The 26,828-nt window shown below is 33.6% G+C and overlaps 3 protein-coding genes and 1 pseudogene across 4 annotated transcripts; 1 reads left to right on the forward strand and 3 right to left on the reverse strand.

The window, feature by feature from the left end:
• Positions 1-603: 603 nt before the first annotated feature.
• On the reverse strand, positions 604-2,903 carry LOC110645506 (omega-hydroxypalmitate O-feruloyl transferase). Its single transcript, XM_021798706.2, has 3 exons — positions 2,720-2,903; positions 2,139-2,598; positions 604-1,767 (listed from the first exon to the last, which is right to left on the reverse strand). Exons 2-3 carry the CDS (start codon positions 2,577-2,579, stop codon positions 910-912), a joined length of 1,299 nt encoding a protein of 432 aa, XP_021654398.2. The 5' UTR covers positions 2,580-2,598; positions 2,720-2,903; the 3' UTR covers positions 604-909.
• A 2,579-nt stretch (positions 2,904-5,482) lies between these two features.
• LOC110645497 (DEK domain-containing chromatin-associated protein 1) lies at positions 5,483-12,290 on the reverse strand. 2 transcript variants are annotated; one of them, XM_021798698.2, is made up of 11 exons: positions 11,579-12,290; positions 11,439-11,472; positions 10,228-10,307; positions 9,940-9,999; positions 9,677-9,787; positions 9,509-9,589; positions 9,336-9,407; positions 7,440-7,956; positions 6,264-6,361; positions 6,138-6,168; positions 5,483-6,046 (listed from the first exon to the last, which is right to left on the reverse strand). In XM_021798698.2, exons 1-11 carry the CDS (start codon positions 12,032-12,034, stop codon positions 5,880-5,882), a joined length of 1,707 nt encoding a protein of 568 aa, XP_021654390.2. In that variant the 5' UTR covers positions 12,035-12,290; the 3' UTR covers positions 5,483-5,879. The 2 variants fall into 2 exon arrangements, with proteins under 2 accessions (XP_021654390.2, XP_057995111.1); XM_058139128.1 differs by having other exon boundaries at positions 7,404-7,956; positions 11,579-12,287.
• A 4,006-nt stretch (positions 12,291-16,296) lies between these two features.
• Positions 16,297-20,149, forward strand: LOC110645502 (SWI/SNF complex subunit SWI3A-like; annotated as a pseudogene).
• Positions 20,150-23,917: 3,768 nt separating this feature from the next.
• LOC110671903 (uncharacterized) lies at positions 23,918-25,043 on the reverse strand. Its single transcript, XM_021834526.2, has one exon. The coding sequence runs from the start codon at positions 24,869-24,871 to the stop codon at positions 24,272-24,274; it is 600 nt and encodes a 199-aa protein (XP_021690218.2). The 5' UTR covers positions 24,872-25,043; the 3' UTR covers positions 23,918-24,271.
• Positions 25,044-26,828: the final 1,785 nt, after the last annotated feature.

Here is a 26,828-nt window from a genome sequence, read left to right on the forward strand (position 1 = left end):
GAACTGATGCACTCTTCAAGAATTGAGACCACCCAAATCCTTACTGGAGCACGTAAAAGATCAGAAAATATGCTTCTGTAAATATATTTATTTAAAGAACTTGAAACATTCTGTCTTGGAGTATTCCTGGTTTTTAATGAAAATGTACTTTGAATTTTAAACCATTAAATTTATATTCTCCGATGTTGATTTGGAAGACATTCTCTACAATGTTAGGACCTGTTTTTAGCATTGCTGTTAAAACTGCTATTGAGAAAATCACTTTTTTTAAATATACTAGTTAGAGAGTATTAAAAATAATTTAAAATTAAATTTGATAAATTTTAATAATAAGAACACTAAAATAACAAAAAAGTTTTTTTCAAACTGTTTTTTTCAACAGCGTCTAAAATAATTACTTTAACTCAATGTCAAACAAACACTTAGTGAAAGTACTTCTTTAGTTATATATTATGTGCGGAGCCTTGAAGTTCACTTTTAGATGATGCCATTTTATTGCTGGTGGTGACTGATCAACCAAATTCACTATATTATTCAGTTCATTATTATTTCAGCATAATTGATTTAAAAAAAAAAAAAACACAATGCAAATACTCCATTCAATTAATAAAACAGCAGCTTGCTTTATCATCGAAGCGTCAACTTAAGACTACAGACATAGATAAACAGGTACATATGCAGGTAAGAAATGCTAGAAAAGAAGCAGGAGACTTGAATTTGCACTTCATCTGTTATTTTTTTCAGAGCCCAACTTTACCATTGGCATTTCTTCCTCCAGCAGATATCATTAGCATGAAGAAGTGCATCTTTTGGCAACTGAAAACACATAATATACTTCCATAGAAAAATAAATAATAAATCAGGAAGACCTTTCCATTGGTATGAGCATCAAATGGATCTTTTGATTGTTCAGATCTGCATTAGTTCTTCGAAGATTTTCATGGCAGAAGCTGGCAAACCCAAAAGAACGTTTATGCTTTTCCTCTCTTCCCCATGAGAAAGGAAAAGAATTACTTCCTTCTCAGGCAAAGCAACAGGCCCTGATAAAATAGGCTCCCCGTAGCCGAAGTCTGTTTTGTGGAAGGATAGCCTAGACCAAGTCGTGATTAAAAGAGTTGCAGCCAGAGAAGGTCTAGCTCTTGTAACTTCAAAGTAGTCTATAGCCGATCTCATATAACTGTCATTAACCAATTTAACAGCCTCCTGAACTAATCCTACTGCAAAAGACAGATGATTATCCTGTAAATCGCCTGCTTTACACAAAGAATTTGTTAACACAATTCCATTGCCAAAGTACCCCTCAGGTATTGGTGGCACAAATCTAGACCGTCCATCTACAGCAAACAGCAATTTTGTTTGTTGATCAGGAAGCATCCTTAATGCCTGACATCTAGCTCTCCACACAAAGGCTGAAAGAGCTTCAAATGTAGTGCACTTGGCTAGAACTCCATCTTCCATGGCTTTTCTTTTTAGTTGTTCAAGCTTCTCAGGATCAAAACAGAATGATCTAAAAAGCATTTCTTCTTCATAGAGCTTGCTGGTATTTGATACATCTTCAATCTCAGCAAATTCATGGTGTGGAAACTCTATCTTAGGTGGGTTTCGGGCTTTGAGTATGCTTCTATCTAGAAATGGAGGGACCTTCAGAGGCAAGCCCCTTGCAGTTTCACCCCATGAATTCACAAATTCCATTGCACCAATTCCATCGAACATACAGTGGTTCATGCATAGTCCAAGGACAAATCCTCCACATTTGAATCTCGTCACCTGGCAGTTTTAAATGGGAACTCTTCAGAATTTCTAATTTTTTTCAAAGTTCTAGTTATTTCATAGAAACAACATACCTCAAGGTTATCATATACTGATCTAAGTTTACTCCTGAAAGATGACGGGTCCTTTTGGATTAAAAGCACAGTATAAACTGTAACTACTTTCCAAAACTTACTACTGTTGACCATATTTATATTTCAAGTAGACACTGGCAAATATGAGAAATAAACAAAGCCCCCAAATCACAAACAAGAACTTTGTGATTGATTGATTAATAGATAGATTGATACACTTAGGAACCTTGCTGATTAAAAAATAATAAAAGAAAAGGAAACTGAGCAGCAGAAATAGTTAGAGAATCCTCAAACCTGAGCCACCAGAGGAGGCATCTGAAGTATGTTCTGTGCACCCGGAATATCATAAACCAACTTCCCAAGTGTGACAGGGTCAGGCTTTGTGGTGTCTCCTATCTCAGTTATGGAACAGTTTGCTTCAGCTTCAACAAAAACAGCACCCTCCCCAGTGCAATCCACTATCAGCTTCCCTTCTGAGCTGATCGTCAACCGCCCAGCAAGAGGATAGCAGTGAACAAGAATTTTTGACAGAGCATCCTTAATAATTTCCACTGCATCCTCATTCCCTTTCACATCAGACTTAAAGCAGTAAATAGTACGAACAATCACTGCAATGTTCTGGTCAAGGTTAGAAAGGAAGTACAGACCCTTCTCTGTCTCCTCTGCAGGAGGAACCAGAGTTGGTTCATTCTGCTTAACACTAAGTTGAAAGGTATTCTCGCTACCATCTGCCATCGATGACACTTCTTAAAACCTGACACACCAGTGAATGAAGAATTGAAGATTAATGAATGAAGGACACATGCTACCCTTCTTGAATATAACAGACTATAGATTATAAATTGACATGGAATCAGATGGTACCAGAAACATACCTGCAACAGAAGAGTGCTAAATTGGAAACAAATGGGCAGCAATGAAATTACGTTTCTATATTCTCTTGAGAATGGTGTTGAATTTATATAGGAAAAGATGGGCCTGAAATTTGAAAACTATTTGTTTTGGTTAACAAAATGCTAAGATATGATGACGTGGACAGTGATGAATACCCATTTTGAAATAATTATAAGAAAAGTCGTATTGATGGAGGAACCTCACCAAGTTTAGAGAGAAACTGGTATCTTTTTCGAGACTTGTTTTAGACATTGTCGTTTCTGCAAATTGTGGCAAGGTCATATGGGTTTATGGTAGGCTACTTGCCAAGGAACCAAAATATTACCAGCAAGCAAGCCTGGCGTGAGAAAGAAGAACGACCCTGGAGTTGGTTGGTAGGGTTGGCGTCCAAAATTAGATTACTTGATCTACTTAATTAGTGTTTTTTTAACCCAAATGTGAATCCAGGTCTATTGTGTTTTACATAAGAAATTATGTGCTGCTGCATTTGATTTTGTCTATTATAAGACAAGGCAAAAACCCCACAGGGGTGAGTATTTGGTTAATCGAATCGAACTGAACCGAATCAAATTTTCAACTAATTGAATTATTAATCGATTCTAAAATTATTAACCGAGCCAAACTGAAATCAAGAGAAAACCAAAATTAATCGAAATTGAAAATATTATGCAGGTTACCGGTTATAACCGAATTAATCGAAAAAAATAAAATATATATTTCATATTATTAATTATTTAATAAAATATTAATAAAAAGATATTTATATTCTTTTTTATTTATAAAAAATAATAAATATGATTTAATATTAATAAGATAATAATTATAAATTAAATATTATTATTAAATGATAAAAATAATAATTATAAAAAACGTAATATTAATAAAATTATAATTAATATATTAATTAATTAAAATTCGGTTATTTCGGTTAGTTTGGTTACCAAATCAAAGATAACCGAACCGACAATTGAAAATAAAAATTTTTTGTTATTATTAATCAAAAATCAAATCAAATCAAATTTACTCTTACCGAAATAACTGAATTTCAACTATTCAATTTAGTTGCTTGGATATAACAAATAATGCACACCCTTACCCCAAGCTATGAAAAGTTAGTGGACACTCAACTGTATGCTGCTTCATTAACATCGTCCTTGGACATTCCACGAGGATGATTCATCAGACGGCTGTAATCCTGCATATGCATGACCATAATCCGGCAATCAAATAAAAGAAAACCCTTCCTTCAAAATCCCGAGTTAAAAGCATCAACACTCCCATTATAGTATGAGAGAAATGCTAGCAATATTTTTTTATAGTCTCTTTTGAACACTTTTCTCTTTTCATAAAGCCAAAATAAGGGTAAATAAAAATCATTGGGAGAGCCTATTAGTTGAAACTTTTCAATCTTAAATTTTCATTTTTGTTGAATTGGGGTACAATTCAACATTTTCAAGTAACACAGACCAAAATCTATGCAGAATCTGGGTGTCCCCAAGGTCTTAAAGGGCACGCCTACAAAACTTGCATCATGTGAAATAGTAGGATCCGCCACGGTGGAAACAAGGGCTAATTATGGAAACCATACGAACATTAAAGTGTAATATTGAAAATGAATCTCATCCGTGGATCTAAATTTACTAATCAAACTTGGCCATGCGTGATAGGGGCGCCAACACCTGCTAGAAACGGAGAACAGTGTCAGGCGAATAGCAAATAGAAATTAGAGTAATAACCATGCAAATATGACTAACGAATCTTAGATTAATTTGATGAAATTTGGTTATGTAAATGAGACATGCACCTCGGCTTCAACCATATTGCTTCACGGGCAAAAGAATTTCAGCAATTACCAAGTTTTGGCTACACAAAAGAAAACCCACAGGATAAATTCATTTCGTTCAACATAGTGAGAGTCCAAACAATTCACAATTTAATAACAAAAATCCTTGAGTCAAAGCCAAATACCACCTGGGCGTGCGCTCTAACTCACCAATGTTCAACTCTAAAAATGAATAAATTTTAATAACTGTCTCTGAATTTACTAGTTGTAATATTACAATCCCATAACTTAAAAATGTAACATAAAATCTCATCAATTTTTAAATTTTACACAGTAACACTCCTCTAACCTCCAATTACTAATTTTTCAATTAGACGCTGATCTGAACAGTTCCAGCATAAAATTTAATCAGTATTTCTCTCTCAAACTATGTGTAAATTGAATCATTTTTCTCTTTATAGACAAAATAATTTTTCATGCATAAACAAAATAATTTTATACTTTACATAAAAAAAAGAAAGAAATATTAACTAAACGCCATGCAAGAACTATTCACATCAATTTCTAAGTGAAAAATCAATAATTGAAAGTCAATGAGATTTTACTGTGCAAAATTTAAAAGTTTAAAAAATTTTATATTACATTTTAAAATTAAAAGACTAAAATGCTACAACTATATAACTTCATAGACAATTGCTAAAATTTATCCCACTAAAAGCAATAATAGTTGCATCCAAAGCACTAGATACAAGAACACTAATGGCATCATATGCAACAATTGGTAGCACCATTCGCATATTTCTCTACTAATATAAATTTCTTCATGATCATATGGTGTTTTAAGAGCATTACCAATCTCCCACGCCCACAACAGCTAAAAATCCAACCATACATGATGCTTAACTATTCAACTTCTATAATTAACTTGGAGAACACAAACAGTGATTCTCTAAAGGCACCCTTTGAGCCAATCAACATTATAAGGTTTCCATTCAATTAAATAACGATACTCATTCACTGCACATTTGTAAAGGAACAGTCAACAAATATATCTAAGACAAATTTAATGAGAAGATGAAGGGATTTTGGAGAGGACGGCGGCTGGGACAGAAACTACTAAAAATTAAGGTCAGCTCAACACTACTTGTACAAAGAAAAGAGTTCCTAATGCATATGGTACAAACCCTGCGATGTATTTTAATCAGGAAACAGTCATGTGATCCATATTGCGGCATTGGGCTTATCATCAGTGACTGCTGTTGAAACACCCCCCCAAAAAAAGGGAGATGATCTCTGGAGAATGCATGACCATACTTCCTGTTACAGAATGCTCAAGTTAATCACCAAATTGAATCAAACTATGCATCATCATCCCCATCTCCATCCTTGTCTGCATCACCACCAGCCTCAGCATTGTCCTCAGCTTCCTCCCCTTCTTCCTCATCAGACATATTGTTTATCACCTCCGTAATAATATCCTTTACTTCTGCTTTTCTATGCATAAGGTCTACACCAAAGTGGGTACCTAATATGAACACAATTATAAGTAGAATAAGTAGTAGTGTTGCTCTAGAAGTATGACAATAATTTACATAATAGTGAAAGATGAGCAATACCAAGTTGTCTGAGGATATCAGATAAAGTCGCCTGCACATTGATATAAACAGAAACTTTAGAGATGAAGTGACTTAAAAACTATAACCATTCAACTATTTAAGGCCAAGCAAAAGGCAAGACTTAACAGTATTGAAATCTACTTCCTTCAGAATATCCACTACAACTGCATACATATTCTCTCTACTGGGTTCCACATTAGCCTTCCTGCCAGATTTGGCTTTACCTAATTGTTGGACATAAAAATCAGTAGTTAAGCAACTTACATAATTACATGAGAGAGAGAAAGCAAGAAAGAAAGCCCCTTGACAATTAATTAAAATCAGAAAGGCAATGGCAAAGTAACTAGTAAATGAACCACCAATCTGCCATCATTAGAGGCTTATTTCAAATAGTATCTAACAAGAATAGGTAAATTTAAATCCATGACAATTATTGTACACATTCCAAGATATCTTTGCACTGGAAACTTCATAATGCTGAAGCACTATTTTCCCCTTAGAAGTCCATCATAATGAACTAGCATAGAAAAATCTCATTGTACAAATATAACCTCTTCCACAGGTTGGCTGCTTTTTCAACCCCTTCTTTGTTTTAATTGCTTTTTTTCCTGCTTGCTTCTTGTAACTTACCAAGATAACTCAATCCTTTACCATGATCCTATTTGGGATTGTGGTTCAAAACTTTTTTTTTTTTAAATAAATAAATAAATAAATGTTGTTCAAAAAAGCAATTTGAAAAAGATGTTTAATTGTTTTGAAGGTTTTAACTTCTTATGACTAAAACAAGTCAAATCCGACTTAAAACCAATTTTTAATAACCACTAATAAATTTAATGCGTTTTTTCTCAATAACTCCAACAATGCCAAACAGACCTTACCCCATATAAGAGTCTTTACAGTTCACCTTATTTTTCCATTCACTAAGTTGACTTGCAACAAGCTTCTAAAATTTGTTGTGGCAACAGTCACGTCCTTTCTTCTAACTCTTAACTATAAGTGCTTTATCTTTTCAAGTTCAATTATAGATATTTCCACAAATAACTTATGGAACCATTATAATGCACAAGGATATTGATGAAGTTCTATAAACGAAAAAGATAACCAAAACGCAGAACAATACTAACACATCTTTATCAGAAAGAGCTATAAACAAAACAGAAAACCAAAACGCAGAACAATACTAACACATCTTTACCAGAAAGAGACAAGCCATAACAATAAGAAACTAAAAATATCAAAATCAAGAATAAACAGAAAATAATGCACCTTGATCCTTTGCAGAAGCCTTTGATGGCAACTTGCCTGATTTTTTCTTGCTTGAGCCCTTGTCCTTACTAGGTGCACTTTGGTCTGTAAGACTTTCTTTTTCAAGTTTCTGTTTCTTAGATGTAGATCCCTTTGATTTAGAATGCGAACCAGAAGTTCCATCAGTGTCTGTAGCAACTTGCTTTGATGACAGACCAGAAGATTTTTTGGCAGATTTTGCAGGACTTTTCACAGGTTTTGCCTGCGCACTTTTCTTGCCAGGTGTGACTTTGTCCTTGCTTTTAGCCCCTGAACTTTCCTTCACATTTTTTTTGGATGCCTTCAGAGTTGGTGTCTGCACCTTGGGTTCATCCTCCTCTTCCTCTGATTTGCTGTCTTCATGATAGCTCTCTTCTTTTGGCACTGTCTCATGCTCTTCACCATCATCATCTTGAGAGTCATTTTTAACATCCTTAGCATCTGGTGATTCGACCTTATCATCTTCATCCTCATCTTCATCACCTTTTGATGACCGCTTCCGTTTTTCTCCAGCTTGGGATGTTCGCCTTTGTTTCTATGGAGCAAATAAAGACCAATTAATCCCATCATAAAACCCAGTACAAAATATTTACCAGAAAGGAGGAGAAAAATAAATAAAAGATAGATGAAGCAGCATTAAATATTATTTGCCCTTTGGTGAGGAAGGTGTGTATAATAACACACTAAAGCATATTTTTTCAACTTATTGAGATTTGGAAGTCTTATCACTGAGTTAACAATTCAATATGTAGCAAGAACATGAGACCAGTTGAATCATGCTGGTCAACAGTAAAAAAATGCATCAATGTACATTTAAAAGTCCAAATTAAGGCAATTTCAAGCATGGAGCTCATAGACAAAAATTTGTAGCTGAGGGTATAGACATTATGTATGGCATGTATCAGCAAAGCAATAGATTCACTTTTTTGTTTGCATGTGTATCTATATCATTTAGAATGCATAAGAAAAGAAATTCAAAAGCAAATAAATCTAGCTAAGCAAATACAGATTAAGAATGCAGAAGGAAGAGAAGTGAATGTATGTCATGTCGAGAGAGGGACAGAGGGCAGAAAAGTGTTTAAATGAAGGTATTTTTTCAGCCATCAGCAATATACTTCACTTGATACCATGATAACAATTATAGAAAACTGGTTACTCTCATTTTATTCACTTTAAATAGCAGCAGACTGATGGCCACACAACTGGAACCATCTGAATTCACCATGTAATGACAATAGAACCGAAATGAAGTAATTTTATTTGTGCCTTCAAAATTCAACAAAATTGAAGTGTTTTCATCAAAAGATTTACAATAAAATTAATTATGTACTTAAAATAAGCACATAACTATAATACAAGGCTGATATGATGTTCAAAAGTAACCAAAAAAATACACAAAGGATTATTAAATGAAAACAAGAGATTGTCTATAGGCAGTTACAATAAGTCATTGAAATGGATCCTTTATTATTCCAAGAGTGGTTTTAAAACTTTATACTCAACAACATAACAGGAAGCCAGTAACATCATCATAAAGTAGAAGCAAAGAAGCTTAACATATTTGTTCTGCAAATTGAACATATGCCTAATGCTTAGTGACCAACTACAGAAAAAAGCAATGCAACAAGTCTAGAGAGGAACCAACCAGATAAATCTACAATTACCCATACAACAAGACCATCCATTCCATGCATTTTAATTTATTATGGAACATCAAGGAGACATCACATTTAAATACAGAAAATTCTAAAGCGGAGGGAATTTCCCCAAAACTAACACTTTTCAAAAAATACCAATTGATTGTACATCATCAGATATCAATGTGCATCTTGAAAATATATGCATAAAATGATTTTAGCTAACTTATTTCATTATAATGCTTTTCATTCACAAATAAACTGCAAAAATACAAACTTTGGCTGGTGTAGCTGATGCTTCTCCAGGGCTTGCATTTTTTCCTGTTAAGACCTTACGTTTCTTGCCCTTCTGAAATCACAATGAGCACCAAATTACACAAACTCTCAATTTAACAATGAAAAACTGCTTAACATTATGGAATAAGCCAAACCAGTTTAAAAATATAGAACCTGTTCCTTATCAGCAAGCAAAACATCAGTAGTAGCATGTGGTGATTCCAAGAACTCCAATAATTTTACAGTGAGTTCTTCCTGAAAACATAACCCATACGAGAAATGTTATTCTTCACAAATTTAAACCACAAGAACATGGAACTTTGTGAAGTACTAACTACCAACCTTTTTCACAACAGCCTTATTTATTGGAACATTGAGCACATCACAAAAATCCACCAACTTTTCTTTAACACACTTGTCAAGCTTCTCCCTTACTTTTGCTTTTTGTTTTTCCTGCTCCACAGATGTGAAAGAATTAATGTTAAATCCACTATCAACAAAGAATGTGTTTGTGCAAGACAAAAAAAATGCAATGATACAAGAATGTATGTGCAAACAGGTCAAAGCATGCAAAATGGTAAGCTTTCAGCCATGAGATAGAACACCTCATTCTCAGCCCAAACATATCCCGAAAACTGGCCTATGTTTTTCTTCAAATTGTGTGCCTGAAAACACCAAAGTAGTAATTTTATGAAGCGAAAAAGAACAATCAATAAAAAAAAAAGAAACAAAATCAATTACAGCAAAAGATGAATGATGTTTTTATTTCACACAAAGAATTTGCATTCATGCACTTTTGTGCTGTGAATCCACAATCAACAAGGCAGAAATGCAGAGATAAAGACCCATTTTGCAAGGAATCAGACCCCACCAAAACCAAATTAATTGAGCACCTTTGCTTTCTTTCCAAAAAGTATTGTGTGAAGCATCTGCAGATTGTCATCAGGTTTTCTCTTGGACAACTTGAAAGCCACTGAAACATTTCACAATATCAGACAAAAAACAGGCCTGTGCTGCTGTAACAGCAAAGATGGGTAAAAGTAAATAACATGATCAAAACAAATTGTTCTTTTGGTAAACAATAAGAAATTATCTGCTCTTTTATAGAGCAAGAAAATCTGCTCCACATCAAGTATCATATGAAACTCAACTATCCTTTAGAGATAATACCTTCTGCATCCATTGACGCCAATGAAAATAAAGTACAATGCATTATGTCAATCAAAATTCTCTAGTGCAAGAGAGTAGGGACTGAACAGAGTTCGAATAACTTCTTAGGTTGACATTTCTTGGGAAAATTTTAAAGCTACAAAAGTGAATGTTTCCAGCAGAATTTAAACATGACCCCTAATTTAAAGGCAACCTCTAATTCCAAAATGCATTTACCAGGACAATTATACATAGTAAGGGAATTTACCAATTTCAATTAGTGTCAATGCAAGATGAGAATGTTGTTCTGATTTACATGTTGCTGGTTTGCCAATGATCAACTGTTTAAAGTCATTAAAAAAAATGGTACTTCTGTTTTCTGTAATAGAAAGAGCATCAACATATTAATGTTATACTTCATCATTAGTTGAGCCCTGGAATAATCAAAGAAAGGTCTAGAGTAACTTTCATGTTACTGTAAGTTATTCATGTAATACCTTCCTAATGCATACTGTGAATCCACAATATTGAGTAACAAAATGATTTTGCTTTTTTACACATTTGATAATATCAAAATTAATTTCCAAATCTTTATCATACTAAAGATATCAAGTATAACACTGGTACAAACATCAAAATTGTAATTTGTACATTTCATGGTTGGGGAACTCATTATCATGACATGATTAATACACTCCGTAGATTTTTAATAAGGAATGGCTTTAGTAGACTATGATCTTTGAAGTAACTTATATAATCTTCAATTATCATATTACAAGTTAATGAAACGGCAAAATGTTAATCAAATCAATTTTAACAGATGCAAGTCAAGCTCTAGTATGTTCTCAATAAACTCAAATTCGTGTGAAATGAAACCAATCGGTGAATAAATGTAACACTACAACCAATATCACTGTAAAAATGAAAATAATCCTAGAGTGCAACTGATGAGTACCATTTGGAATATCCTTGAGCTGTGTACCACGTCCCTGCAATCAAAAGATAAAAAAAAAAAAAAAACACTCTAGTTCACATTCAACCCTACCAAACACTCATTTACAAAAAAAAGAAAAAAAAAAAAAAAGAATGATTTACCTTCTCAATTGACAAGGGCTTGCTCGCTGATCTCCCAGGCTCTGGTGCAGAGTACCTTTCCACAGTCTTCCTCTCCCTGGTAGGCCTATCACTACTTGGAGTCACAGCCTCTCGCTTCTCTGTTGTTTCTTTAGTCCGTTTATTCTTCCTGGACTCGTTCTGCTCTTTCTTCCCAGAGCCCCTTCGTCCACCTCGCTTACCTTTCCTGCTTTCTCCTTCTTCTTTGTGGTCCCCTGCATCCTTTTCCTTCTCCTTCTCTTCCTCTTTTTCTTTCTCTTCAACTAGTTGCTCTCCAGGCTCTTCATTTCCCTGAGAAACCTCCTTCGAATTCCCTTCTTCCTCTTTCTTCTCAGCATCCACCGGTTGATCCTTTTCTTCTTGAGGTTTGGGCTCCTCTTTGTCCTCGACAGGAGCATCCTCGTCTGATTTCTTCTCCTCTAGGGTTTCACTGGCCATGCGAGAGAACACAAATCGAACAGAAAAAGGAACAAAAGAATATGAGATATTAAAACCCTAAGGTTGGGGGTTTAGGTGCAATAGACGTAGAGGTACAGATCGTAGAGAAAGAGAGAGTGATTTTTGACCTTGGTGATGGTGAGTGTGATTTAGGGATTGACGACTTTTTTTTTTCTTTTAGAGCGGGCTCCTCCAATAAGGAAATAGGAAAGGCGGGTTCAAAAAATATTTCATGCCAAAATTGAAAGCGGGCTTTTGGGTTTTTTTCTCCCGGCAATGAAAATATTTGGAGGCAACAAATCTAACACTCTACACCTCTCTGCGCTTAGTCATGGCGAGTTCACCGCGTGTCCAATTTTACTACTGCGCATTAAATAATTTTCTATACTGTAATTAAACTAATGTGATGTGTAATATTGCATGATTAAAAAATAATTATAAAAATTGCAATAATTTTTTTTTAATATTTAATGGTGATGTATTACAATTAATTAATTTAACTTCTAGCATAAAATTGAAATGATATTAAATAAACTTTTCTAGCAGCTAAATTTCAAATGACCCTTTCAACTGTTTCAAAAAAAAAAAAATTTCCTTTCAACCTCAACTTAACTTAATTCTTTTTTTTATAAAAAAAAAATCAATTAATTTTTTAATATGAATTGAGATGAATACAACTTCTCACGTTTTCAAAAAAAAAAAAAAAAGGTAAATTCTTTTAAGAATAAGGAAAGATGAATCATGTCCACTTAGAATATTTAGCTTTGAAGGATTGAACATACGTTTACAATTAAAATTTTAATTTATTTTTAGAAAATATCAAGTTCTTTTGATATTGTTATTCAAAATGATATTGAGCTTAAATTTATTAACTGAATAATATTAAAAAAGAATTTTAAATTAAGTTTAACATTCTTTAATTGTACAAGTTTTCAAATAATTAAATATAAGATTTAAATTATTTTTTAACATTATCTTGTTGAAAAAGCTCCAAATAAACCTTTAGATGCTGTTGGAAGATCATCCATTAAATTTATTATAATATAACAATACAATAATTAAATTTTAAAAATAAAAAAAATTGAAATATATTATGTTTTAAAAAAAAGTTAAGGACTTCATTATTTTATAATAAATAATTAAATTTTATAATGGCCAATAAATATTAGTGATCAAAGTTAATAAATTTAGTTCAACAGAAACAGATGTGTATATTATACAAAAGTGTAATTTTTTATTTGTATTATTTTATAATTAACATATATATTAGAAAATAAATGAAAATATTTTTAAGTTTTAATTAAATTATAAAAGTATATGGATGAATTTTTCAAAATAAAAAATATATGGATAAAAAAAAAGTATATGTTTAAATATATTTTTATGTATTTTTAAAATTTATAAATTTAAATATTAATTATAATATAATATAAAAATAAAAAAAAATACTTTTTTAGGTAAAATAAAAATAATAATAATTTATCTTTCCAACAAATAGAAAAGTCAATTAAATGATTTCCTTGGGATTAGTTGGGCCTCTGCTTTCCCAACACAAGTTTGGGCCAACACAAAATGGTGTCCAAGTTACAGCCTCTTCTCCAGAAAGCCCATTCTTCTTCTTTTTATTACTATTATATTGATACTTTATGACACTGTTAAAAATTTTAATCATTGATTTTAGTTAACATTATGAATAAATACATACTGCCATTTTTAAAAAAAATAAACCATTATTTATTTAATAATTCCCTCCATATTTGCTTTAAAAAATCCTCTCTGCATTAAATTGTACAATTGTAAATTGTCAAATTAGGGTATATTTTATATACAACAATTGATCTAATAATCTAGTGATTTAATTGAATTTAAATTGTGATAAATCTCACATTAAATAGATAAAAAATTAATAAATTTAATATTTTTATACATTAAAAATAGAATAATATTAATCAAACTATTTATGATTATCTATATTTTTATTTTTATGTGAAATAATATAATTCAAGCCAGTTTCAAACTCGAATCAATAGTTTAGGGCCATGATAGGGTGTAAACCAAAATTAGACCGATTAGCCATAGTTTCAGTTGATGTTGGCTTTGATTCTGTTGAATTTCGATTTCAATTTTAATATTTGTTTTTTTGTTTAAAAACAATTTAGCATATACAATAACTTCTAGAACTGTCATCTTTAAAAAAAATAATTTGATCCAGTTGGAACTTATGATTTGAACCATTGATTTTTTTACGTTTGAATATTAGGAGAAAATATTGACAAAAAATTTAACTTTTTAACTCAACTCAATTTAATTCAGCTAAGTTTTTATCCTAAAATTTTTGAGTTGACTATATAGATTCGCTTTTTCCACTTTAAATAATTTTGGATTAAATCTTCAAAAATTTATAATACTTTTATGTCATATTGTACTACTCACCTTCAAGTTAATTTAGGTCTAACCTTTTTTTTTTATTTCTATCATCTAACCTAATGTGCTCTACTTGTCTAACTGGAGCCTCTGTATATTTACGTTTCACATGACCAAATCACTTTAATCTCCTTTCTTTCAACTTTATCTAGTATAGTGTGGCCACTCATCCACTTTAACATTCTTATATCTGCAACTCTCATATTAGACACATACGACTCATTCAATGCCTAAAATTCACTACTAATTAAATTAAAATTTAACCTTCAAATATTTAAAAATAATTAAGAAAATATAAAAATATTTTTATAATTTTAAACATTTTTCTCCTTTCTAGAGTGAAATCTAACATTCATTTTCCTTTCAAGGAAAGAAAGAAAAGAAATTACCCCCTCTTAAACCGGTTTCTTCCCCTCCTCCTGCACTTACTCTGGTACAACCCTGTATGATGTTCTCACCTACCTCTTATGAAGCAGATTTTCCTCCATTAGCACAATAGACTGACCAACAGACTAAAATCTCCACCAGGCCTTTAATGCGAGATACTAATAATATATTATTATTATTATTTATCAAAACCTTATCAACTTGCTACTGATTTGATTTAAGTCATTTTTAGGCCTAAGCCGATAGTTTAAGGCCATGATGGGGAGTAAACAAAAATTATACCGATTAGCCATAGTTTTAGTTGATGTTGGATTTGGTTTTGTTCATCAATTATTTTATATTTAAATATTAGAAATAAATAGTAAAAGGAAAATTATTTTTTTAACTAATAAAATTGAAATTTAACCTTTAAATATTTAAAAATAACTTATAAAATATAAGAATATTTTATAATTTTAAATATTTTCCTCTGCTTTTTAAAGTGAAACCTAACATTAATTTTTCTTTTAAAATTTTACTTCTGCTTAACAAAACATAAACAGAGTGAAAAATTAAATTATTGGCTATCAAAATTTTATCTTTTCCATATATATATATATATATATATATATATATATATATATATATATATATATATATACATATATATATATATATTCCAAGTTTTCTCTAAAAATTATCACATTTCAATTTTTAAAAAGAGCTTTGCTTGCTAATTACTAGATTCTTTATGTTAGTTTATGATTTACTAAGAAAATCAATTACATTTAGTGACCATTAATTTATACCTTATAGCCATTGTTTTATAATCTATGACCATTAAATGATAAAACTTTGAATATCAAAGTTAATGGTGTATTTTTCTATTTAAAATTATTTAATATTTGAATTAAATTTAATTTTAATTTTTCTTCATCATCTTACTTATAAATGATAAGCATTTTATAGAATTAATTTGAGAACTATCAAACTTTTTATAGTTTCAAATTGTTATTTGATTTATTATATTTTTAATTATTTCTATTTAAATTTTATTGGTCTTAATCTCAATTTTTGTTTATATTTTTATTGATTTTTGATTCCTCTTAATATTATAAAGAAACTGTTGAATCAAAAATCAAGATAAACTTCAAATGTTGATTGTGCATATATTTTATTTTATAATTATTTTTTATTTACATTTATTATTTATTTACTAATTTTCATGATGGCTCTTTTATATTTTTTTAATATTTCCATTAGTTTATTGAGCAATGATATATTTTTATTATATAAATTTTAACTAATTTATTTTTCATAAAAATGGGTTATAAAAAGTGATAAAAAAATAATTTTATTGAAAATAAATTGGACATATAAAAATTAAAAATAAAATATTATAATTATATGCTATAAATTTAAATAATCAAATTATATAAAAAAATAAAATTATATAGATTTAGCGGCCAGTCATGTTCATATTAGTAAGTGATCCAAACACAAATTTTACATCGAGCAAATTATCCATTGTGGAGACAACGCATCACGACCCGGATCCAAGACCCACCCGGCCAGACAAACCAGAGCTTGATCTCTACACCATCCCCAGCTACTCCAGTAAGCGGCTTCGTCTCTCTTGTTTGTTTCACTAGATAAAAGTTTTTCAGAAAACCTCATAACTAGGGTTCTCCCTTCGGTTGTTTCTCAGGTTGGTTTGTGTGGGACGATATTCATGAAACCGAAAGAGCCGGATTGAGAGAGTTCTTCGATGGAAGCTCAATCACAAGAACTCCCAAAATCTAAAAAGAATACAGGGACTTTATCATCGATAAGTACGGTGAAGATCCTTCTAGAAGGCTCACTTTCATGGAGATTCGCAAATCACTGGTCGGCGACGTTACTTTGCTCCACAAGGTGTTTCAATTCTTGGACAAGTGGGGATGGATAAATTTCGGTGCCAATTCGACTCGCAACGATGATTTGGAGAGGGAAGAAGCCGACAAGTATAGCGTTGAGGACGGGCCTCCGAATGGCGTCCGGGTTGTGGCTACGCCGAATTCCCTGAAGCCGCTTTGGGTGCCTCAAAGTGAAGCTGGTAATGCGGAGATTGTTGAGAATGGGTTTAAGTTGACTCGTTTGACTTCCTATTTGAATGTTTTCGGAGAGCAAGGGAGGCAAAAGGGGTTTGTGTGTTGGAATTGTAGTGAAAGTTGTGATTCAGAGCGATACGAATATACTAAGGTATTAGAAATTGTCTTCATTTTTAGTTTTAGATGGTCTTACTTGAATTATCATATCATCTAATTTTATTTAACTTGCGTTCGTTGGGTTCTGTAATGTTTGTTTCTTTATGTCTATCTTATGGATTTCTTTTACTGATTGTACAATCTGAATTCTGAGCTTCATTTGCACTATTCAAATTGTTAAGATATAGTAGTTGGCTTGGTGCGCTAATTGAATTTTTCATTGTAATCTGATTAGGTGATTCTTTAATTATAGTGACCACCAATATAAAGCTTTGCTTCCTTGGTTAAGGTTATCCGTTCAGCACTAATCACAGGCCATTTGCTTGTCCTTGTGGAAGATTTAGGTGATTTTGCACTTTGCAATGTTGTGTAACTGAACCAACCAAGTGAAATTGCATAAAAGTTTTGTATGTTGTGAAAATAATTTAATTGCATTTGTAAAGTGCTGCTTCCTTGTGGCTCCCTTCCTTTTGGCAACTTTGGAAGCATTGTCCCACTCCTATTGTTTCTTGGTAGTGAATTTGTCTATTTTATTTTATTATATTTTGTCTTATTTTATTTCATTGCATTTCATTGTGTTCTAACAATCACACCAGCAGGGTCATTACTTACTTTGTATGAAATGTTTCGAAGATGGAAGTTACGGAGAAAACAAGTGCAGGGATCATTTCAAATTGAATGACAGTGTTGATAGCAGCACTACACATGAAGCTGTCTGGAGCGAGGCAGAGACTTTACTTCTTTTAGAATCTGTTCTGAAGCATGGGGATGACTGGGATCTTGTTGCTCAAGATGTTCAAACCAAGACCAAACTTGATTGCATTTCTAAGCTAATTGAGCTGCCATTTGGGGATCTCGTATTGAGTTCTGCATACATAAATGGTAATTCCAGTGGACTGAGTAGGAGCGTAAACAAATCAAAACAAGTTCCATTATCTTCAGATGAACATCAAGACACTGTAAAAAATGAGGATTTAATGCATGAGCAGACAAATGTGAATGAACAGAATGGAGATGCTGTGGATGAAGGTCCTCCATTGAAAAGAAAACGCTTTGCTTCTCTTTCAGATGCTGGTAGTTCTTTGATGAAACAGGTAGGAAGCATTGCCTATAAGCACTATCAATTGAAACTTTGAACCAGTCCACCTTGTTTGGATACATTAAATATTTGTATTTTTTTTTCATTTTTATTTTTTTTTATAGTTGGATGCATGAAATGTTTTTTGAAGGAATTGATTTACCTTTCCTTCTCCTATTATGATTGAAATGACTTGGCTATACTCAACTCAACTAAGCCTTAATCTCAAACTAGTTGGAGTTGGCTAAATGGGTATATTTCTTCCATGCCACTGGTTTTATGGTTACATCTTTGAAATAAACTATTAATGTTATATACTGTTCCTTAGTTTCTTGTTTTATATGATTCTGATTTTAGACTTCAAAATAAAAAATATTTGCTGATCAGTTCAGGTCGTGTCACTGTTCCTGAGATTGTCTGCTTATCCTAACACATGCAGATGACAATATGATATACTATGCAAGAGGATCATAAACAACTTCATGCATGTGAAAGTGTCCTAGATTCAATTAAGAGCACAGGATGGGTCATTTACCCTTTCTCATCATTGATGTGATGTGCATGTGCTGCTGTCATTGGTGCATGATTGGGCATTTCACTTCAGAGTCAAATAATGTTAGGTATTTTGGATAATAGTTTGAGTAGATGCTGCCGAACCTGGTGTGGATATGGACTCATCAAATATAAATTAGGATGCAGACTTCTTATCTTATGTTTTATGAGATGTAATTCACAACTTTTCTATTAGGTAGCTCATATTTCAACCATAACTGGCCCAGATGCTGCAGCTGCTGTGGCTGAGGCTGCTGTTGCAGCACTTTGTGATGAAACCTCATGTCCGAGGGAGATTTTTAATGGTAAGGATGAATTTCCAACTAATGGATTGTGGCCTCCCACTGTCCATTCCAAGCCAGAAAGGTGATTTATTTGTAAAATTCTCATCCTCTGATGCTCATAAGCATATTGTTTAGCTCATGATTCTTTGCTAAATGCTTTTCTTTTTACATTTTCTTTGTTAGAGCCCAGCAGATTGAAGACTCAGAGATAAAGGAGAGGTCCACTCAGTCAGGTAATTGCAGTTGTGCAAAGAATCTGGATGATTTCCTGGGGATAATTAAAACGAATAATGGAGTTTACCTATTCTATGATATATCATGTGTGCCTTCATGATACTGTGGTGTTTTTGTTTAGTAAAAGTTTTGTTCTGAAATTTTCCCTGTATCAACCATTGTAGTAGCATGTGTTGATCCTATAAATAGCTGCTTTAATGTTTGCTCAGCTCTTTCCCTTTGTTTATACTGCATACTTGTTAATCACAATTCAGTATCTATTTCAGAAGCTCAGGAGACATCTCCGGGGCAGAATGAAATGCCTCTAACTTTGCAACTTAGAACTGCAATTGCAACAGCTCTAGGGGCAGCTGCTATGCATGCCAAGCTATTGGCTGATAAGGAAGACCAAGAAATTGAAAACTTGGTGACAACCATGGTTGAGACACAGGTAGGTGTCAGTTTGCTGTTTCTGTTTCTATATTGTAGATTCTACAATGAAATACTTGCATTTTTGAGGCATGCAGTTGCTAATGTTTGTTCTTTGTATGGATCAAAATCAAGCATTTTGACAATCTGGAGCTCATAATGGAGAAGGAATATGCTGAACTTGAGGATTTAAGAGTCATTAATTGAGGAGCAGATTAATGTCTTTCAGACGGCAATTACTGCTGGCATGCCTAAATGGAGGGATCATACTTCTGTGAAATCCTAGTGGTAGTTTATGTTGATGTGGCCCTAATGCGTTGTAAAGAAGCGGTAACATGGACTAGATTTAACATTGATTTTTTCTGGAATACCATTGTGCATCCAGTGTATCAAATTTCTTAATCCACGGTAACTGAATAGTAATTAGGCTGACGAGCATGAACTTGGGTGCGACTAATTGCTTATAACCTCATGTGATGTTAATATCTATTTCTAATGCAGTTCACTTGCATTTTACTGCTGCTTTTCTTGGTGCAATATTTAACGTTACTTTTCCTCTTAATATTACAAGCTTGTAAATTGGTGTTGTGATGATTACGGCACTGTTAGGTCTTTTTTTTTTTTTCCTTGAAAATAACAAAATGGTAGATAGGATATAGAAGTTTGTTCCATAAATATGCCATAGCTATATAGAGTAGACTGCTATTTACAGCGGCACTTAGGGAAAAAAAAATTCAGTGGCATGCTGTCAAGGTGGTATTGATAGTCTTCTTATTTATTCTGATTAATTTCTCCTCATAAGATTACTGCTTTTGAGATTTAAAAAAGGCATAAAACGACACAACATGGTATTCTTATGAAGGCAGTAAAATTACAGAGTTTATTAACAATATGTGGTGGGGAAGTAACCTCACTTTTTTTGGAGGTAATTTTTCATCTGTTTTAGCAACACGCGGAAACACAAGCACTAGTTCTGCACTTAATAGTAGTGAAATTAGTTGTCTGAATTTATTACCCCAGGCAGATGCAGAACTTTCCCTGAAATCCTGTCGTATAGGTTGCACCGAGGTACTTTTCCAGCGGGGGCTCTTTTGCATTCAGCAATGCACTGGGCAAGGTGATGTGCATGGATTGAGTTGGATGCTAAATGCACCCTCTACAAAATTTGCATCCAAAATTAGGAAGCCCAGCGCGAGGGCTAGCATCACCACCACCACCACGCTCGACATTCCTCTTTTGCTTTCCATTACTAGCCTCAATTTTCTCCTTATTCACACTCGATTTCTTAGGCTACTAAAATTTTGTGTCTTGCAAAGAAGCAGTACATCCTACTCACATTTATAGAGATGACAGTAATCTCCGTATTAACCTAGAATCCAATCAATAAAATTATACAAGAGCATACCAAAATAATATGTTGTCATATTATTACATTAATATCCTATTTATCTAATAATAATAAAACTCATTTTACCAATTAAAAAATTGTTATCGGATACGAGTTCAAATCCGAGTTCAAAGTGCCCAAAAATGATTCCTGAACAAATTGGGTACTCAGCAAATAGAAGTGAGCAGAGCAGATGCAACGAAAATTGCTGCAGGCCTATTATCTACTAGAAAATAGAAATCCTCTTGAATCTGGGATTAGGAGTCAGGCCCATGCAACGTCTGGCTCATAGTGTTGCTTTCTCGTATAAAATGTGAGCCCTTTCACTCCCCATGTGGAGGGAAAACTCCAGTATGGTTGGCTCATATTCCGATGGTGACGAAGTTGAAGAACATCAACAACAAGGGCAAGGCCATAAAATGAATATCATCTCCAGCACAATTCTGCAGCCAATCACTTGCATCCAACGGATCAGCATGGTACCGCCCTTGTAATTTCATTCCTTTTTTGTCCTTTCCCTTTGAAGGTACTACGGCTTCTTTTTATAATTTTTTCATCCACATTCTTTCTTTCGTTGTTATATCATACCCACAAACACATCACAGTTAAGCTGACTTGTTCTTTCACCATAGACATCTCAGTGTTTCCTAGTGCAAAACATCCTGATGCTGATGTAATTTAATTGTCACTTGCAATGTATGGACATGTAACTTTCACATGTATATTGCTATCCCTCGTACCTTTTATTTAATCTGCATTATGTAGGAAGCTTCGTTATCCAAATGGGGGAAAGCTTTCTGCTGTATTTTTGGTGTTAGAATTTCCTTCATCCATACTGCACGGTACCGAGCTGGTTCTGTCAAGTACTTCTCTCCACGGCATGCACCCTTCAAAATTGTTTTGGCCCACTCTGGAGTGGACTCTACAGGCATGACGCTTATTTGGACCCAAAAGCAAAATATCTAGGTTATAGGTACAACTCGAAAAGACCTCCTTATATGCATGTAAAAAATGCTAGCAGAAGTTTACATCTCGCATTTCTTCATTCACAGCCAATTGGACTTGCCGATTTAGGAATTTTCCTCTTTATTTCTAACTGGATCAATCCTATAAACACTGTTATAACAGATTTCGTCACAACGCATAATTCTGAAGGAACACACAGGAGAGAAAGAGAAAGCACAGTGACATCAAAGATGTTGATGTTATAGCATGAATATTACTAAACTTATTTCATAAATATTGTTAAATAAAGTAGAATCTATTGAAATATGATGATAAAGCATGAGTATTAGAGAGATGGATCTGAGATATTCTCCCTGCGGGCTACAAGGGCTAAGCAGACTCCTCTCCTAGGTAAAGCCGAATGCTGCAGTAAAAAGATTGAGTCGTTATCCTGCTAAAATTTTCCATTTGTTTCTTTTGGACACCATTGAGTTATAAACAGCCTCAATTAAGCCAAAAGCTGCTGAATTGTGTAATCTTTTGATTGTATTCATAAAAATACAAATATTGATGGTGATGCAATAAATTATTATTATTATTATTATTTTGCATTAATTAGTATAAGATAGGTGAGTTAATCACCTCAACTATGCCAGAAGATGCACTAGTTATCAGAGGAATTAAAGAACCCAGGGGAATGACGTGTAAAGAGGCAAATGTGGCTACAAAAAGCATAGGATAAGAAGGTAAACAAAGGGGCAACTAAATTGAGGAATTAGTGGATGAGATCCATGATCAATTGAACAAGATGTATGGAATGAAGCTACAAAGAATGAAGTGTTTGTGGTAAGAGAACTTGAGTGGTCTTGAGAAGATGGTGGTGTGGCACCATTGCATGGCTTGGACACGACACGTAGTTTGGTGTTATGAAAATAACCTATTAAAAAACATAATACAAAGTGTTTTGATAAAACCTTTATAAATAATAATCAATTAAGGTCCGTTGGCCTGCATAATCAGTTAATCACCTACATTTTAATCGGTGAGATTTGAAGCAATGAGGACGAGGATGGTTGCATTGCACAACCGACAAACTTCATTCTGTTATGTGAGCAAGGATTTGCCATATAAACTCCAGGAGGGATTATTATCTCAGAAGATAAAACTCCGGGACGGAATATAATTCTTCTTTTAAGGTTGTATTTTTCTTAATCAATAATTTGCATGTAATGGCTCGGCTCACTAGTGATATTGTCCGCTCTGGACCGAAGTCCTCACGGTTTTAAAACGCGTTATTAAGGTTACAAACCAACAACTTATAAACTTAGCATTTTGCCGTGTTTTGTCGATGTGGGATTTGCTTAGATTGTTACAATCCACCCGACTTAGCGTTCTCGCTGAGGTTTGCCCTACCATCACTCAAGGTTGCACGCGGAGCGGCTTTGATACCACAAATGTAATGGCCCGGCCCAGAAGTGATATTGTCCGCTCTGGACCGAAACCTTCACGGTTTTAAAACGCGTCACTAGGGTTACCAACCACCAACTTATAAACTCAGCATCTCTCTCCTATTTTGCCGATTTGAGATTTGCCTAAGATGTTTCATTGTATCCGCTCTTTGTTTGTAATTGCATTAACTTTGTAGATGGAAAGTACGCCTTTTTTTTTTTTCTTGTTATTGTAAGTTTGTTTTTTAAGCATTCAAATTGAAGCACCTACATACGCGAGACTACATAGTTGGGTTTGAATTCTACAATGAAAGGATGTATTTGTTAGGGGGAAGAGGAGTTGGGGCAGGGGGGTGTGGTTGTTTACTTTGTTTTTTGCTCTATAGATGTTTGTTCTATTGCTCGAATGAACAGTGCCGCGATTTAGTATCGTAGGAGCCAGGAGGAGCATTTGGGATACAAGAAAGTTCTTTAATTTCAAAAGTAGCGTGAAAGTTCATCTATCTCCCTGTGGATGACCTATTAGGATTCTTTTCAAAATTAGATGAAGCTTATACAATGCTCAGAGGACACAATATTTATCTATGTCATCTGAAAGAGTGAAACCATGCTTCATATGCTTCCATGGTTGTTTGTACTAGGATAACTACATAAATCAAGCTAGGATTCTATCTCGATCTAAAGGTCTTATATATGACCAGCTATTGCTTCAATGCTCAGTAAAATGAAAACCAGAAGAGAGTCCCAGAATGTTAAAATCTAAAACCGAACCACCGATTATGCCTAGTTATTCTTCTCTTCCACCTGTGTTGTAACTCTTTTTCGGCCCCCTACATTTATGGCATTGACTTCGTTATATGTACTCTTAATCAAGTAGTAGTCTAGCTTCCAGCCTCCTTTGTCTGTTAACCCTGGCAATGAAATCATCAGCCCTTTTGTTCAACTCCTCAGCAGGCAAACTAGGCTCATCTTCTCCATCTAAATCCCCTCTTTCATTCTCCACTTCTAATTTTCCCTCATCCCAGACTTTCACTTCAATTTTTCCTCCTTCACAAGTTTTGCTAGCGTTTTCCTTAAACAATATCTCCCCTTCTCTCTCTTTCTTCTCCAGAAGGGTGGAAGAAGCCTGGAGGCCTCTTTTTCGGTTAATATACTCGTTATAGTATACATCGCTAGCTGCCGGAAGAGAGTTTGAAGCAAAGAATTTGGATTCTCCAATGAGGAGAATGATGATGAGGTTGCCAATTATGAAAATAAACTTGGGACTGAGGAAAACAGAACTGAATTTTGGAAGAGAGACAACGAGAGAGAGCTTAGTGCAAGAAAATAGGTAGGGGAACCAAAAGGGAGTAGAACAGAAGAGACTACAAGTTAACAGCATCATGTACAGGAGAAAACTGTCAGGGATTTGATGCATCTTGGACCTCTTAATTGCATGAAACTTTCGGAGCTGGATAAGATCCATGTAAGTGAGATGTTTTGAGGAGATTTTAGCTGGGGTTTGCTAGAAAATTTTGAATTTCACTCTATCCTTTGGAAATGGATTAGAGGCAATTCTGGGGAAAGAGATCAGAGACAAATTTCAAAGAAAAGTATTAGAGAATTGCCATCTGACTGAACAGAAGGCATTGTAAACGCTGAATTATATAGTGTGGGAAAAGAGGTTAATTTGGTAATATTTATCTGTTGTTATTTGACCATTTTTTTAACATGGGGCTGATGACTTTAATACTTAATGAAAAGCTATGCGAGATTGATTAGTGTTTATTGGTTACTTTGTCTTTTGGCTGTCTGCTTTCCACTTGGTGATTTAATTTATTTGAAGTAACATAGTCTTAAAAATAATTGTCAAGTGTAACCAGGGTAGACGTTGTCCTCTCTATTCTACTTTCAGGACACAGTGAAAACTGGAAATCTATCATTCAGAGGATTTTATTTCTCAATTGCCAACTGGTAACCTTTAGCTCAGACGTTACTGGGGCCATTGAAGTTATGATATTCATGAATATTAAAAAGTAGTTTGAGAATAACTTGCCAAAAGCAGCTAAGAGTAGTTGCTTAAGATCAAGGAAGCACAATGTATCTTATGACTGATAAAGTGAAAGGGGAATAAGATATATTAGAGGTGGCTCATTTTGGTTTCTTGGATTTGCTTTACTGATTATACCAATGCATCATTTCCTTACTGTGTGATAAAGGCTCAGCAAAGCCTTGGTGGTGCAGAGTAAGATAGATATTCTTCATTTCAGCATATTAAAGGAGAACCTAGAAGCTAGAACTCCACTTAGAAAAAAGAAAAAAAGAAAAGAAAAAGATAATAGTGTTTCTTTTCTTTCTGGGGTGGTCATTGGAAGAGAAGTGGAGGTTTTCTTAAGGCAGCTGTTTAGCTTTTCCTTTCATAATTGTGCACATTGTTGAGTGGAGAGAAAAGAAAAGTGGCACAAGGCGGGAGAAGTGGGGTATTTTTAGAGTCGTTGAAACAGTAGTCTTGCTTGCATATTGAATATAGCACGAGCAGAAAAATAAAAATCTCAGTTAACCTTAGTTATGATGCTTAAGCCTTGGTTTAGACTCTAGATCTTTTTTGTCCTTCGCCTTCAGAAATGGTATTGGTTTCAAATTTATGATTCCTAGCTGAAATTCGTTATAGGAAGCAGTGGACTTTAATCCCACTTTCTCCATCATCGTATTTCTGCAATATAGAGATATTTGTGATCTTCCTTTTTATATATGCAAAATAAATAGGAATAAAGAGAATATTTTCTCAATATGCCTTATTCATTTCAATTATGGAAAAGGTAAAATAAGATGATGCAGGCTGTTTATAATCACTGGTGTTTATTTACACTTCTCAAGTTTGTTGTCCATTGTTTTGGCTATAGAAATTAGAACACTTGCAAGCTTCCTTTCTCGGCAAAACTGCTCTGATTTGCGGATCCACGCAAGACTAGACATTAACAAAACCCAAGTATTATCGATAGTGGAAAATGTTATTTTGAAAGTAGACAAAGTTATTACACTAAACAGCGTCTTCAAGCCCTTAAATGAACCAATTTCTTCAATCGAAAAGGAAAAATCATTTATATTTCCTTGTGCTTGATGTCTGCATTTCTATAGGGAATCACTATCAACCTGTCTACTTTTGCGCAAGTCCATCGATGTTTGCATTTCTTATGATTTTGCAAAAAAAGTGTAAAATATTACTTCAAAATTGTTTTTTTTTTTTTTTTGGTTATTGGGTAGCAAAACGAACCAGGTGTACGCTTCAGATTTGTCAAGGGGAACTATTTGGGCAATCACTTTCGGTGAGGAAATAAGGGTTAGTGTTGGTTCAGCCGCGTGTAGGGTCGGCTTCTGGTTTGATTTTGGTTTGATTTTAGGACAAAATCAGTGGCTGGTTTCCCTATTTCAATTTCAATTCA

The sequence above is a fragment of the Hevea brasiliensis genome, chromosome 17, assembly GCF_030052815.1.
Source record: "Hevea brasiliensis isolate MT/VB/25A 57/8 chromosome 17, ASM3005281v1, whole genome shotgun sequence".
NCBI lineage: Eukaryota > Viridiplantae > Streptophyta > Magnoliopsida > Malpighiales > Euphorbiaceae > Hevea > Hevea brasiliensis.

Bases quoted from the DNA above. Each gene is read 5' to 3' on its own strand.
- LOC110645506 (XM_021798706.2), bottom strand. From the start codon at position 2,579: ATGGCAGATGGTAGCGAGAATACCTTTCAACTTAGTGTTAAGCAGAAT. The intron at 1,768-2,138 runs GTTTGAGGATTC...TAAAACTGCCAG, and splicing joins TGCCTCCTCTGGTGGCTCAG to GTGACGAGATTCAAATGTGG.
- LOC110645497 (XM_058139128.1), bottom strand. From the start codon at position 12,034: ATGGCCAGTGAAACCCTAGAGGAGAAGAAATCAGACGAGGATGCTCCT. The intron at 6,169-6,263 runs GTTAAGTCTTGC...ATCAATGTGCAG, and splicing joins AGGAAGTAGATTTCAATACT to GCGACTTTATCTGATATCCT. The intron at 6,047-6,137 runs GTATTGCTCATC...TGTTCATATTAG, and splicing joins TGATATCCTCAGACAACTTG to GTACCCACTTTGGTGTAGAC.
- LOC110671903 (XM_021834526.2), bottom strand. From the start codon at position 24,871: ATGGATCTTATCCAGCTCCGAAAGTTTCATGCAATTAAGAGGTCCAAG.